This window comes from Chanodichthys erythropterus, chromosome 5 (genome assembly GCF_024489055.1).
Source record: "Chanodichthys erythropterus isolate Z2021 chromosome 5, ASM2448905v1, whole genome shotgun sequence".
Classification (NCBI taxonomy): Eukaryota; Metazoa; Chordata; class Actinopteri; order Cypriniformes; family Xenocyprididae; genus Chanodichthys; species Chanodichthys erythropterus.
In genome coordinates, this window is record NC_090225.1 from 35709497 (window position 1) to 35723367 (window position 13871).

The 13871-nt window shown below is 37.5% G+C and overlaps 1 protein-coding gene across 1 annotated transcript in view; it reads right to left on the reverse strand.

Moving 5' to 3' along the window:
• The window catches only part of pcdh15a (protocadherin-related 15a), a 280344-nt gene that overhangs the window by 96379 nt on the left and 170094 nt on the right, over positions 1–13871 (reverse strand). Inside the window, exons 17-18 of the mRNA XM_067385538.1 lie at positions 10050–10143; positions 5039–5167 (exon numbers count right to left, since the gene is read on the reverse strand). Coding sequence (XP_067241639.1) covers positions 5039–5167; positions 10050–10143 — 223 coding nt within the window. The remainder of the gene's footprint in view (positions 1–5038; positions 5168–10049; positions 10144–13871) is intronic.

A 13871-nucleotide genomic window follows, 5' to 3' on the forward strand; every position in this document is an offset into this window, starting at 1 on the left:
AGATGAGAGGAGGGACAGGAAGATGAGGGGGATGAAGGGCCAAAATCCAAATGCGACGAATGGAAATAAGTGAAATGAAAGGAGCATGTCTGAGCCTTGAGAAATTACAGCCACATCTGAGCGCTGAGAAATGAAAGTGCTGCCCATGGCCCTCTCACCGGCAGCACTCATCAAACGTCCTGACAGCACACTTACATGGCATCTGCTTGCCTCAATAATTAACTAATGGAATGAATATGTAAACAAAGCGATAAATAAGCAAACAAACACTACACAATACATAAATAAAAAACGGTTTCCTACACTTAATTGTGGTCTTAAACTACTCTTTATTGTCAGAACATGACAAACACTTTATTTGAAGTGCAGGCTGCAATATTAATAATATTACATGTTTTGTCTCTTTGAAATGCACATTTGACAGTAGCTTTAGTTGACAGTAGCAGTAGCTTGAGTTAGGATGCAGATGTACATTTCTGTTCATAAAAAAAAAAATAAATAAATAAAAAAAAAATAATAATAATAATTGTAAAAAACTTTTAACAACCTCATTTTTATATGGTAAAATTTAAATATTCTGACTGATTGAGTTGTATTAAAATTAGCATGCATGATAACCACAGTTAAAACTACACATAAACATGGTAAAATGTAACTATATGGATTTGTATGAAAAACTAACCTTAATATGCTAGTTCAATAGATGTAGTAAATGCAGTATTAGTAAATGCACAAATGCTATAGCTAACACAAAAAAATAAAATAAAAATACTGTAATTACTAGGGGTGTGGCGAGATCTCGCAAGACTAAAATGTGACGAGATTTCTCGTTGAGGCGAAAAGTAGTCTCGTGATGTTGCCATGACAGAGTGGTTAGGATGATTAGGAAAGAATATGCCACCGCTACGTTTACACTACGCCTCCACTGTCGTTTTGCTTTATAATTAAATAAAAAACATTAAATTCAGTTGGATAACGGTCGCTGCCGCTCCATATTTACAGAGTTACGCGCGATCGCTGAAAGTGAAAGTAAACGGGAGCGCACATTCAATGCGATTTCAATACTCCGCATTTTGAAAGCAGCTCCCTGATGAATGCAAATATCTCTCAATATGAAAGCTGTTTTAGGCTGGAGTTGTAACCATCTCTTAGCTCTGTATCGAAGAAAAATGTTTTATTTGCACTTTGAATATTGAGAGAGAGCGATTATGGTTGCACTTATTGTAAAGTGTTACCATAAAAATGAATAAGAGTTCTCTTAATCTTATTAAGCACAAACAGTAAGGTTTCATTTGTTAACATTAGTTAATGCACTGTGAACTATCATGAACAAACAATGAATTACTATTTTTATTAACTAACATAAACGCAGATTGATAAATACTGTAGCAAATATATTGCTCATTGTTAGTTGATGTTGGTTAGTACATTAATGTTAATAAATGAGACCTTATTGTAAAGTGTTACCATTTTTATTTATACTGTTTTTATTTCTAATATCAGTTTGTGGAAAGGAGTTCAGTTAGGAGGTCAAAAGTTGTAGAAGCTCATAAATCATGTACAGTAAGGTCTGAAGAGACTGAAATCATACAGAAGAGAAGTCAGTCGTTGAGTTTGTGGCAAAACCCTTTACAGTGTTTGAGTATTGTTGTCTTTTACTGCATATGATAATTCATACTCAGAAAGTAGAACTGAAATGACATTCATTACAAGATGATTAGTTAAAATATTGCAGAATATTTTTCTAGTCATGTATTTCGCCATTGAGGATTTCTTAAAAATAGTGTGTAAAAATCTTGTCTCGTCTCGTCTCGTCTCGTGAACTCAGTCTCGAGTCTTGTCTCGTCTTGTGAGATACCTGTCTCATCACACCCCTAGTAATTACCATTACTCATTTAATACATGTCTAGACTAATAATATAATACATTTCAGTAAGTATGTCCTACATTTCTGCCACAATGCCATGGTGCAGTTAGTGTTACTTCTACAGCGAATACATGGTAAATGATAGCGATTTGAGAAAAGTCTTCTGAGTGTAGTTGCGCAATGTTTTCTCCAGGTTGTCAGCGCTATTTCATCTGTCTTTAACCGAGACACTTGTGTTCTTCGCCGAATTGAAGTGCTTCTCGCTGTATCTCACAGCGCTGTTTAGTGCTCGTGTGACTGACGGTGAGTGTCCACTGACACGAGCGAGCGTTTTCAATTAATTCCTATGGAAGTCGAGCTTCACGCTTGCGCAGTGCATTGTGGGATTGACAGCGGACTGGAGAAAGCGTTGAGAGCAGCCAAGAGCATCAAAAAGTTTGGGAAGCTAGTGTTGCCAGCGGCACTGAATGGAGTTTTGCAGCTGTAGTGGACACTCACCATGAGGACACTCAGTGCTGTTGGCAATGCTACAACTCCTCCACTTTGGGGTGTGTCTGTAGCAAGTGTGTTTAATCAATGTTTTTTTTTTTTTTTTTTTTCAAAGCAAGGACAATATAATCATCAGAGATGCATGTGATTACATATGGAAATAGGCAAGCTTTGTTTCCAATGCCCCGAGTAAAGATATCCTGCCAGTTTTATTTTTATAAACCCAGGCAGTACAATCACAATGAAAGCATCCAAACTGCAATACTTAACATATCAGTGGCAATGTTCCCTCTAATTTGTTTTTTTTTTCTTGCTGAGCAAACCTTTTCTCTGTTGAGCGCACATTTTGGCCACCTGAGCAAAAACATACTTTATATCAGACCTGTACAATGAACGTAAAAATGGTTTTATCATGCAACTGTAACATTTAACTTCAATGTGCCGTTTCTATTTTATTTGACCCTTAATGTAACTTAGTGATTTATTAAATAATATGTTTGAAAACAAGCAGTTTTCAGGCCATTTCATGTTTGATTATGACGTAACATAAAACGCTGATATCTAAGTAGGTGAGCTGTTCACTTTTTAATTAGTCTTCCATTTGATGCCATCACTTCATTTCACTTCAGTTCATTCAGACTGACGCACAGAATGCTTACGTAAACAGGCGGGATTTATCGCACAAACCAGTCATATCAGATTCTATCTTGTAAAAAGCATTCACATCCTCGTAGTGCTCGTAATAACAGCTTGTAAGCTGGGAGATTTCTGAAAGCTCCCAGATGTACCACATGGCTGCTGTACCACCTGACAGCTGTAGATTAATTTAGGTGTTGATAGTGGTGCCATAGAAACGCATAATTCCCAGTCCAAGGGCCAAAAGGACGTGAACATCTCCGAATATAACGTCACGTGTTGTCATTTCAAGATTCCGGTAAATACGAGGTGGCATGAACGCAGCATAACTTCACCTGAGGGTGCCGCTGTTGGACAGTGTTCCTCTAGAAAAATTATTGACTTTTTATTGTCACATTTTGTTATATTTGCATTGTTTTATTTTTGTAATATGGGATTATTTTGTCATCCTAATTTTTTGAGGAGGCACTGCCTCCCTTGCCTCCTCAGAGGAAACGGCCCATATATATATGTATATATTAAAAAAACAACTGCAAAACTCCAATGTGTAAACAATATGATTTACACACTAAATTCTGCATAAACTCCAGCACTACCTGGATATTTTAAACGCTCAAGACAGACATCACTACCTGAACGTCACAGAGATTGGCTGCCGCCCACGTTTTCCACTTGCTATCTGCATTAAGATAACTGTCCAACCTTGCTCGCTCTCAAAGCTTTCTCCGGTCCGCCGTCAATCCCACAATGCACTGCGCAAGTGTGAAGCTCAACTTCCATAGGAATGAACCTTAAACACGCTCTGCTCAGTGGACTCGCACCGTAATGCATCTGCTCTAATAAGCTTGTGCTGTCATTTGAAGATTGATCCGGGCGGATAAGTGGTCCGTGTGACGTGGTTCAAATCAGTAGTGCTGTTTCATTCTGCTTTTTGGTGCATAAACATATTGAACATTTATCAGACTCTTGATCTATCAAGGAAAATTATGTCGCGATAATTATCGTTATCATTGTATTGCCCAGTTGTTGTCACTTGTGATCAAGGAAGGAAGGGAGAAAGGATGGATGTTGACCATAGGGTGAATAAGTCCTTCAGAATGGATTGTTTTGTTTTGTTAAAGCCTTGTTTGAAGCTCTCAGTGTGAACAGTATCTTAAAGCCTTTGGACATATTAGCCTGTGGCAAACAACACAGCTGTATACGTTTATAGAGCGGGAATACACTGATGTGCGTTTCTGATGTGTGAAGTAAGTGTCCTTATGTGTATGTCTGTTTGTTGTCACAGCGCAATAAGAATCCAAGTGGTTTAGATCTCCACGGGATCTGTGTGTGAATTTGAGAGCGAGGCCTCAAAGTTTGGTGAGCACCTGCGTGTTGTGAACACGGCAGACTACACAGAAAGTGTCTTGATGATGAGAGGATGATGAAATGAAAAGAAAGAGGATGGAAAGCGAGAGAAAAGCTCACAGGGAGGCTTGAGCAACAGTGTCCATAACGCTCATATTTAGATGTTTAGTAGTTAGTTCATTAAAAAAATAGTATCACGCCACATGAGCTCAACACACATTAAATGATTTCAATTGCAGTTTTATTCATGCACGAGGGAAACGTTGCATCATCTCAAGCCTGCCAATCACATCGGCACCGAACTCGGTGATAAAGACATCACAGAGCAACAAATGAGCGGTAAAAAGAGAAGCATGATGACAACGCGGCATTGTGAATGAAAGCCTGACGCATCTTTCATTGATTATCTTTCTAACCAACCAAAGCATGATTAATCAAACATGCTAATTAAAAATCCAACTGCTTGGCAGGGCGGAACAGAAGCAGTCATCAGGAACAGGCTGTAAGGTGACTAATGACTGTAATTTACCATGACTTAATTGGGGAACAATAGAAAGTGCTGTTTGAAGATCTGTGCGGCATGACAGGTGAAGGGGTGACAGGTGTGAATCTCACGGCACCCTTAGAAACTTGGAAACTTAGAAATGACCCAAACTAAAGATACTTTTTTTTTTTTTTTTTTTTTGTCATGGTACTTACCCTGACTTGACCCACAAACACATTGGCCTCTTCCTCCTTCACTGTCAGGTTTCTGGGTAAAGTGAGGTCAAAGGTGGGGTCGTTGTCGTTAACATCCGTGATGACAATGCTGACGGTGGCAGTTGAAGTCTACAAATACACATATATTCATTAAATATCAGCAGAAATTAATTAAATATACATAAAGACCAACATCCTAGTTTGTTCTAGAAGAAAATTGGTATCAAGATGTAATACTGTTTTTTTAGAGGTCAGTAAGGGTTATAAAATGTTAATAAGAATTGACTCTTTTACACTCCTGGGATTCTCAGATGCAGAAGTCATCATAGTGGGATAAACTTCTATAGCGGTGAACTGAAGATGACAGCAAATATATTTTTTGGATTTTCATTTGGTCCAATGACAAAAGCAAAACTATAAAACGGATAGTTCCGGCCCTTGATTTTGATTGGTTGAGCCGTGTTCGAAGCCGTTGTAAAATTCCCGAAAACATGACCGCATAAGTATTGCTGCGCCACTGAGCGTGTATACTGCTACGTCTGTCTTAGCAACCACTCTTAGCAACGTAAACACATGTTGTTCTCTAATGATTTTGTTCATTGAAGCTTACTGCATTAAGTAGAAGAGTATTGTGAGAGAGATATTGAGTGACTGAGTGTATAACCTGCATTCAGATTTAGCAATTTCCTTCAGGTCAGTCCTATGTTCATGATAAAAAAATCTTGTTTTAACATTTAATGGTTTTTCCCGTGCCCTGCTGACACTGACAGCGCTAGTCAAAGCATTTGTCATTTGCGTCGCAGCAACATTCGTGTTCGCAACAAGTTTCAATATAAAAGTCTTTGCGAGAGACATAAAGACAGTCTTTTCCACCATCTAGTGCTGTAATAATGTAACTTCTGTTGCTGTTCATGGTCAGGGACTATTTTTTTTTTCAGCGGAAGGAAGGCTTTTATTGATTTTAATGATTAATAATGATAGTAATGATTTTACTTCATGAAAGTTGCATTGATACATATTTTTTGCATTACATTATTTGTGTGGTAACTGTTTTATAAAAGCAATAAGCCCTGTGAAGCCAGCTGTTATAAATTCACTCCAAACCACGGCTTCATTGCACTTACTGCTTTAATTTGTAATAGAGTTTCCACAATTTTAGAGGGAAAAAGAGGGAAAATCCAAATAAAAAAAATAAAAAATAAAAACTAACTGGGGGTTATAAGTTACATATATTTTCATGACTGCAAAATTTTAAATAAATTTAATTCAAAATCATTTTAGTTAAAAAAAAAAAAAAAATGAAAAGGATATATTGACAATAAAATAGAAATAAAACCTAAATAAAAAATGAAAAAGCATTTATACAATTATTTAAACATGTTCAGAAGAGGGTCTCTGCACATCATTCAGTGTGCACTTGGTGTCAGTCCCTGAACCTTTCACAGCATTCACTGACATTCACCCTTTTTGCTGTCAGTCTTTTTTTGTTGCCTTTTTAAATAATGAAAATGAATTCTCTAAAAAAATAAAATAAAAAATAGTGTCACTATTTAGTTTCTGACTCTATTCCAGAAACACATTTGCAGAGATGTAATTAAATCATAAGCAATTGAGTTCCTGGGGCTTAAAAGTTTAATAGCACACAGTGAGGAATATAAATTCAACCGATCAGTCAAGATCAGCATGTAGAGTTTAAATCCCAGTGGGCTGTGCATGAGAAATTAATTCACCAAAAAAAAAAAAAAAAAAAGTATTCATAGATGGAGTTGATATTTGGCAAAAAAAAAAAAAAACAAACAAAAAAAAAAACTAAAAATGTGTTATTTGTTTTTTAGATATATATTTTGTGCTGAAATGAGTCCTTACATTTCTGTCAAGAGGCATCAACACCATCAAACACACACACACACACACACACACAAACACCGACTGAAAGACAAGTGCAAAACGAATCTGCTGAACCCCACTAAGCCTGTTTGATCTCAAGAACGTGAGCTGCACTGAATATTTTATTCAATATCATTATCATGTTTTAAGAGGTGGAGGTCAGGTAAATTACATTGATTAATTAACCGCATGGCACTTTCCATGACCATGATCTGAAATGTAAATGATTTAATGGACTTGTTTGACCAGATGAAAGTCATTTTGCCCAGTCATGTTGCACAGGGAGAGATTAAGGCACATCCTTCTGCCTCGAAATGCTTTTAACATGCCTGCCTTACTTCAAAACTCCCTCTTCATCAGCTCTACAGATATCACCCTGTGTTTGATTAATGAGCTTCATGCAGTCATTTAGCACACCAGCGTTTCTGTTTGCTGAAGTTCGCTCATTAGAGAAGCTAAGCTGATAATGCCCAAGTAAATGTTCTTGTAAAAAGGTGAATGTGTTTAAACAGAATGTGCATTGAGTCTCATTACAAAAAATCTTTGAGGAGTTTTTTTGACAGTAATGATTGTGCAAAAGAAATAAACTAATGAACAAAATTACATAGGAACAGTTTTTTATTCCAGCTTTGTTTGTGGTTGTGCTTGTGAAAATATGAGTTTAAAGTGCCCCTGTTATGATATTTGAAATGTTCCTAATTATGTTTTGGAGGTCTTCTAGGTTTACATACATCCAAGGTCAAGAAATGCTATATTTTTCTCCTAATATACATTGCAGCATCACCTCTTTTCAAAGTAGATATTGTTTGAGGGCAGCCAATGAGGACCATAGACTGGCATTATGCAAATTTGTTACAAATCTACATAGGTTCGAGCAGGAAGTGAGACTGGAATTACGACTAGGGGTGTAACGATACGCTCAGGTTACGATACGGTATGCATCTCGATACTGAGTTACGATACGATATGTATCACGATATCTTGAACAAAATGAAACAAATTCAATTAAGATTTATTTAAAAAAATATGCTATGCAACCATGAACTGCACTCTCGAAGAGGAGTAGGAAGTTTCAGCAAAGGATAAATTGATTTCTAATACATATTCTTCGCAATATGTGAACGGCCCGGGTGTGTCTCATACGTCCTGAAAAGTGAAGCCGCGGGCTCTTTGATCGCCCCCTGGTGGCTGGATGCAGTACAGGTCATAAACCCCGCCCTCTCAATGCAGTCGAATGAGACTTCAGTGAAAACTTAAAAATAAATTCTGCTTCAAATAAAACTTTCTGAAATATGGTTTTGGTCATTTAAGGTAGTTGTTATCACGCTGATATATATTCAATTGTTCGTTTTTGTGATGATTTAGATTTTAGCTAGCAATTTGATGCTATAAAAATGGGGCGTGTCGTCATGATTCGAAGTTGATTGAAAGCTTGTCTGAGGACTGTCGGAGCTTCGAGGGGAGATTGAAGATGTATTAACTAACTGTTAATTTTCGATTTCTTTGTTATTTAACACCAACAAAATGAGTTGTTCAGCAGTAAACTGTACTAACCGACCTACAGGATCTGACGGATCACTGAACTTTTTTTCTGTAACATCAAATGTGGGCGCTATAAGCTAATTAATAAATGTTATTAGTTAAGATAACACACCTAATGTTAACCATGTCGGGAAAAAGCAGGTGATCGTTATCTGGCAGTTACTTATTATTTTTATGGGTATAAAATAATAATTAACAGGACAAAACTAATGATAGCTTACTCTAATTACAGCAATCGATCTCCTGTAACGTTAGTTTAACTTTATTTAAAATGGCAGGACCGTTTCTGGCGATTTAGAGTTGTTTCTAGTGGCATATTATATTGATTTTATCTACTGAATTTGCTGTTTCAAAAATATTATTGCTCTAGAAACAGAATAGCCTATTATTTTATAGGTAGACTTTTAAATTGTGTATAATTTTTATTTAAAATACATGAATGATGACGCAGTCGTCTGGGCGGAAGTTTGATATCGCGACTCCGCCTCAGGCTCCACGACGATTCCTTCTGCGCATGCCCAGGCTCCAAACTTTTTTTTTTTGACGTATTGCGTAACGTGTCAGCGCCCATTCATCAGCCCATTTTGGCTTCAGTTCAATACAATGGAAGGAAGCGGCGTCGCGTCGTCCATCTTTTTTTATAGTCTATGGAACGGCCCCACAGAACTTCTTAAAGCAATGCATCGCAAGTGTTTTTTACTGCGGTGAAAGAAAGCCACGACTTTTCTCACGTGACCAAGCAAGAGACTGACATGATAAACGTTTAAACGTTTAAAGATTCGATGTGTGCACGAAACACTTACTAAACTACAGAGCTGGTTATGCAGTGACAACATGGCTTCTCTCACTGCCACCTCCATGTTGCAGAGTAGGTCACATCGGCAACTCAACTAATAAGATTAGACTGCCGTCATATCGTATACGTAACGCCATCACTCTATGATAGATATCGTAACATTTTTGCTTCACGAAATATCGTGCTGCGATATATCGTTACACCCCTATTGACGACTCATTTCAGGCGGTTCAGAATCGGTTCTTTCTTTTAAGAGACAATGGCTCCATTAATTGAGATCTTTTTGAATCTTTGAAACTTTGCAGACCAAACAGCTATATTACACACTACATGAAAGGTAATATCTGAAAAAGCAGAATAGGTGCACTTTAAAGGCTTAGTTTACTCAAAAATTAAATTCCTGTCATTAATTACTCACCCTCATTCGTTCATCTTCAGAACACAAATTAAGATACATATGCAGCTGATGTAGTGAACGTAGTGCACGCTTCCATGTTTATGTCCGAACGCCGGCTCAGTATTGGCCGTTGACACTGGTGCCTATGTGTGCTTCAGATATCCTCAGATTTCATTAAAAAATCTTAATTTGTGTTCAGAAGATGAACGAATGACTTACAGGTGTGGATCGACATAAGAGTTAGTAATTAATTTACATTTTTGGGTGAACTAACCCTTTAAAGCAAAGGGAACATTCAGCAGGAAACCTATGATATGAAAGATATAAGATGCAAAGTGTCTGTCAGTCAGTGGTGTAGTGCTGATACTGTGGGATGGATGCAGTCTCACCCCTCCTGGCTGGCCGTCAGAAGCAGTGACGATAAGGCGATACTGGTCAATGGTTTCTCTGTCCAGAGGTTTGGCCAGCAGCAGAAGACCTATACTGAACAGACACAAAACACTCTCATTAAACTTTCTGTTTTATTGATTGCCATATTTCAAAATCCAAATATATTATATTCTTTTTTTAGCTTTATTTTCTGTCATTAAAAAAAAAAAAAAAATCACAAAGACAACCGGTTAAGTAGAAGCATTGAAAAAGATATTAAGAGAGAGAAGAAAACAAAAACAAATTATGTTTAGTCTATATTGAGGACAATGCTGAACTTAATTAATGGGCATTTTACCCATAATGAAAAATGTCACCAATAATTAAAAATTCATTTACTCAACGCAATCATTTAATCACAAGCTTAAAAATAATTTATTTTCTTGATTCTTTTCTTGAACACAAAGGGAGATTTTAGGTACGCTCTCAGGAAAAAAAAAAAAAGGTACAAAAGCTGTCACTGGGATGGTACCCTTTCAAAAGGTTCTAATAGGTACCATTTAGGTAATAACATGTACACTTTTGGTACCAATATGTACCTTTGAGGTACTAATATGCACTCTTTAGGTACAAAGGTATACCACCACCCCAGTGACAGCTTTTGTACCTCTTTTTCTGAGAATGTAAGATGTTCATTTGGCTCTTTTCCATAAAACATAAGTGGAAGGTACAGAGACCTTTATATGTTATATGTCAATGCTTGCGCGTTCTCTCACAAATATTTTGCGTTCCCCCGATAAACTTTGTGTTCGCTTGAAAAAAGTTTTGCATTCCACACAAGACACTTTGTATGTGCTTGCAATGAACACAAAAGTTTTGCAAGCAAATGCAAAGTTTCTCAGGGGAATGCAAAACTTTGCATGTGAACGCAAAAGCATTGAAATATACTTTTTCCTCCAATCAAATTTTTTTCCACCACCATGTCACTTTGGGGGCTCCATAGGATGGTGACCAGAGATCATTAAAGGGTTTGTTCACCCAAAAATTTAAATTCTGTCCTTAAGTACTTATGGGTCGTTCCACACCCGTAAGACCTTTGTTCATCTTCAGAACACAAATTAAGATATTTTTGAAGAAATCTGATCTGTATGACTCCTCAATAGACAGCAATTAAATAGCCACTTTCAAGGTCCAGAAAGGTACTAAAGACATCTTTAAAATGGTTGACATGACTGCAGTGGTTCAATCTTAATTTTATGAAGCGATGAGAATATTTATGTGCTCAAAAACAAAACAAAAATAACTTCTGTGTCATTCTCATACGCTCTATACGTCCAGCGCTAGGTTATACATCTGAACGCCAGCTCATTATTGGCAGGTTCACACGCATTTGTCGTGCTGCTCGTGATCAGTTTCCGCCAATACTGAGCCGCCGTTCAGATGTAGAACCTGGAAGTGCTGGACATAAACAGTGTAAGAGAATGATACAGAACAGAAGATATAGCTATCGGATTTCATCAAAATTTTTGTTCCAAAGGTCTTACGGATGTGGAACTACACGGGTGTGAGTCATTAATGAAAGAATTTTCATTTTTGGGTGAACTGACCCTTTAAGAAACATATACTGTACATACATATTCAGATTTGGTGTTTCAAGATGCGTCAAATCATTGATGTCAAATATAATAACCAATCATGATGCACTAAATTTGAATATGCTTATATTTAAATAGCACAAATTAGATTTGAGAGCTATGATTTTCAGTTTACAACATCTTTCCCACATGCAAAACTATTGCATGAATTCAGAAGAGTTTTAATACTTTTAAGGTGATATTTGTCATTTTTGGAGCTTGAAATCCTTTACACTTTTATTATATTATATATATATACAACATGATGGTGAGTAAATGATTACAGAATATTACATTTTGGGTGAACTATCCCTTTAATTCAGTAAATATTTTCATAATTATGATGAGGTATAGTCCAACTCAAAACTGAAAGATCAGAAATTGTGCCATGGAAGTTATATTCGGGATTAAATTTTTGGGTGTGTTCATGTTGTGAGCTGATTTACATATTTCTTTTGGTGAATCGGGTGTTAAAACAATGCAGACAGTAAATAAACATTGGAATCAACGGGTGCAGTTCAACAACCAGTATCTGTGATCATCCGTGCTGAACCACCAGCCACAGGGACGCCATTATCATCCAGAGACCAATAGGATTTCTGCAAATCACCAGCCTCATCCAACAGTGCACTCACATAAGTGTTTGTGTGTGTGTGTGTGGGTTAGCGGACGAGGATGGACAGACAGGATCCTGTTAAAATTGCAGTCACACACAGCAGAAGAAGCAGGCTGCTGCGCTGCTTGCTCATGTTTGTGTGTGTGTGTGTAGAATTATATTCCTCCTCAGTTGACCCCTACAAAAGCGCTATTGAACGTGTCCTCTGAAGGCTGTGAAACAGGCGTATAAAACACTTCAGTGACCGGGATTCTCTTTTCTTTCAGCCTCACAAACCTTCTCCCGGGCACATAGCATTCAAGACAAAGTCTTTAAATTTTAACATCCTTTTTTTAATGACTCTTCAACTGTCTTTGCTGTTTCTTCAACAGGCAAAATCCTTTGTAAGCCAAATCAATGAGGGAAGATTTTATTTCAGCAGTCACCCCAGAAAACCTATCTGCTGCGATTTTTAGCAATGACAGAAGATGGGATGAGATGGTATGAAAAGACAATATAAGGGAAGAGAAGAAAAGAGAAGAGAAGAGAAGAGAAGAGAAGAGAAGAGAAGAGAAGAGAAGAGAAGAGAAGAGAAGAGAAGAGAAGAGAAGAGAAGAGACAAAATGAGACAAGATGACACATAAATAAGAAAAGATAACACCAGATCTGATGAAATCAGATGGGTGATGCACAGCAAAGCAAGAATGAATGAAGAAAGCATGAAAGATGAGAGGAACAGACAAAACAAGAAAAACAGACTAGGTGAGGTGAAAAAAAAGAAAAGACAGAAAACAAAAGAACGGAGGAAGAGAAACAAGACAGACAAGGTGATGTACAGCACTAGTCCTGCTCTTCTGCTCTCTAGATTCTAACGACTTTATCCTGTTACTACTAACAACAGTATTAAGTGTTTAATTAAGGCTCATTAAGGGACCAACTACATGTTATTTAAAAAAAAAAAAAAAAAATCCATTTCTCACACATTCTCTCCTACTCTCAGAAACATCCACACTGTAACCCTGTTTGTACATTTGTCACATCTTGTCTTAATGCCTTTAGTAAGGGATTCTCATGCAGAGAGAGGTACAGATGTACAGTCATTGTGCCATCAATGTACCATACAGTCCCCCCCTAAAATCACGCCACTGGTTGTCACAATGTTGCAGTGTTGGGCTTGTCAGTAGGGCAATATGACAATATATAGGTGCATTCAGGCTTGTACATGGCCTGAATGCACCTTACAAGTTGGAGATTCCAACTTGTAAAAAGCATTCATGTCCTCGTAGAAAGCTTAAATAAACCTGTAAACTGGGAATTTTCTGAAAGCTCCTACTTGTACCCCGCGACCACTGTGCTGAGGACATGAACAGCTCTAAATAGAACATCTCAAAATTACAATAATTATGACATGCCGTGAATGCAGCATATATCGTGGTGACAATCTATCTGTGACGAGCAGGGTGGGCGAGAGCCGCGAGGGAACGGCGCGAGAGTTAATGAGCATCACCTGCGAGGCGCGCCGGCCTCGAGTCTCTCACGGAGGAGCTCCGGAGGCATAAAAGGAGGAGCGACGTCAGTGAAGGACGAGAGAGCACCAGGCTTGGACTTTATGT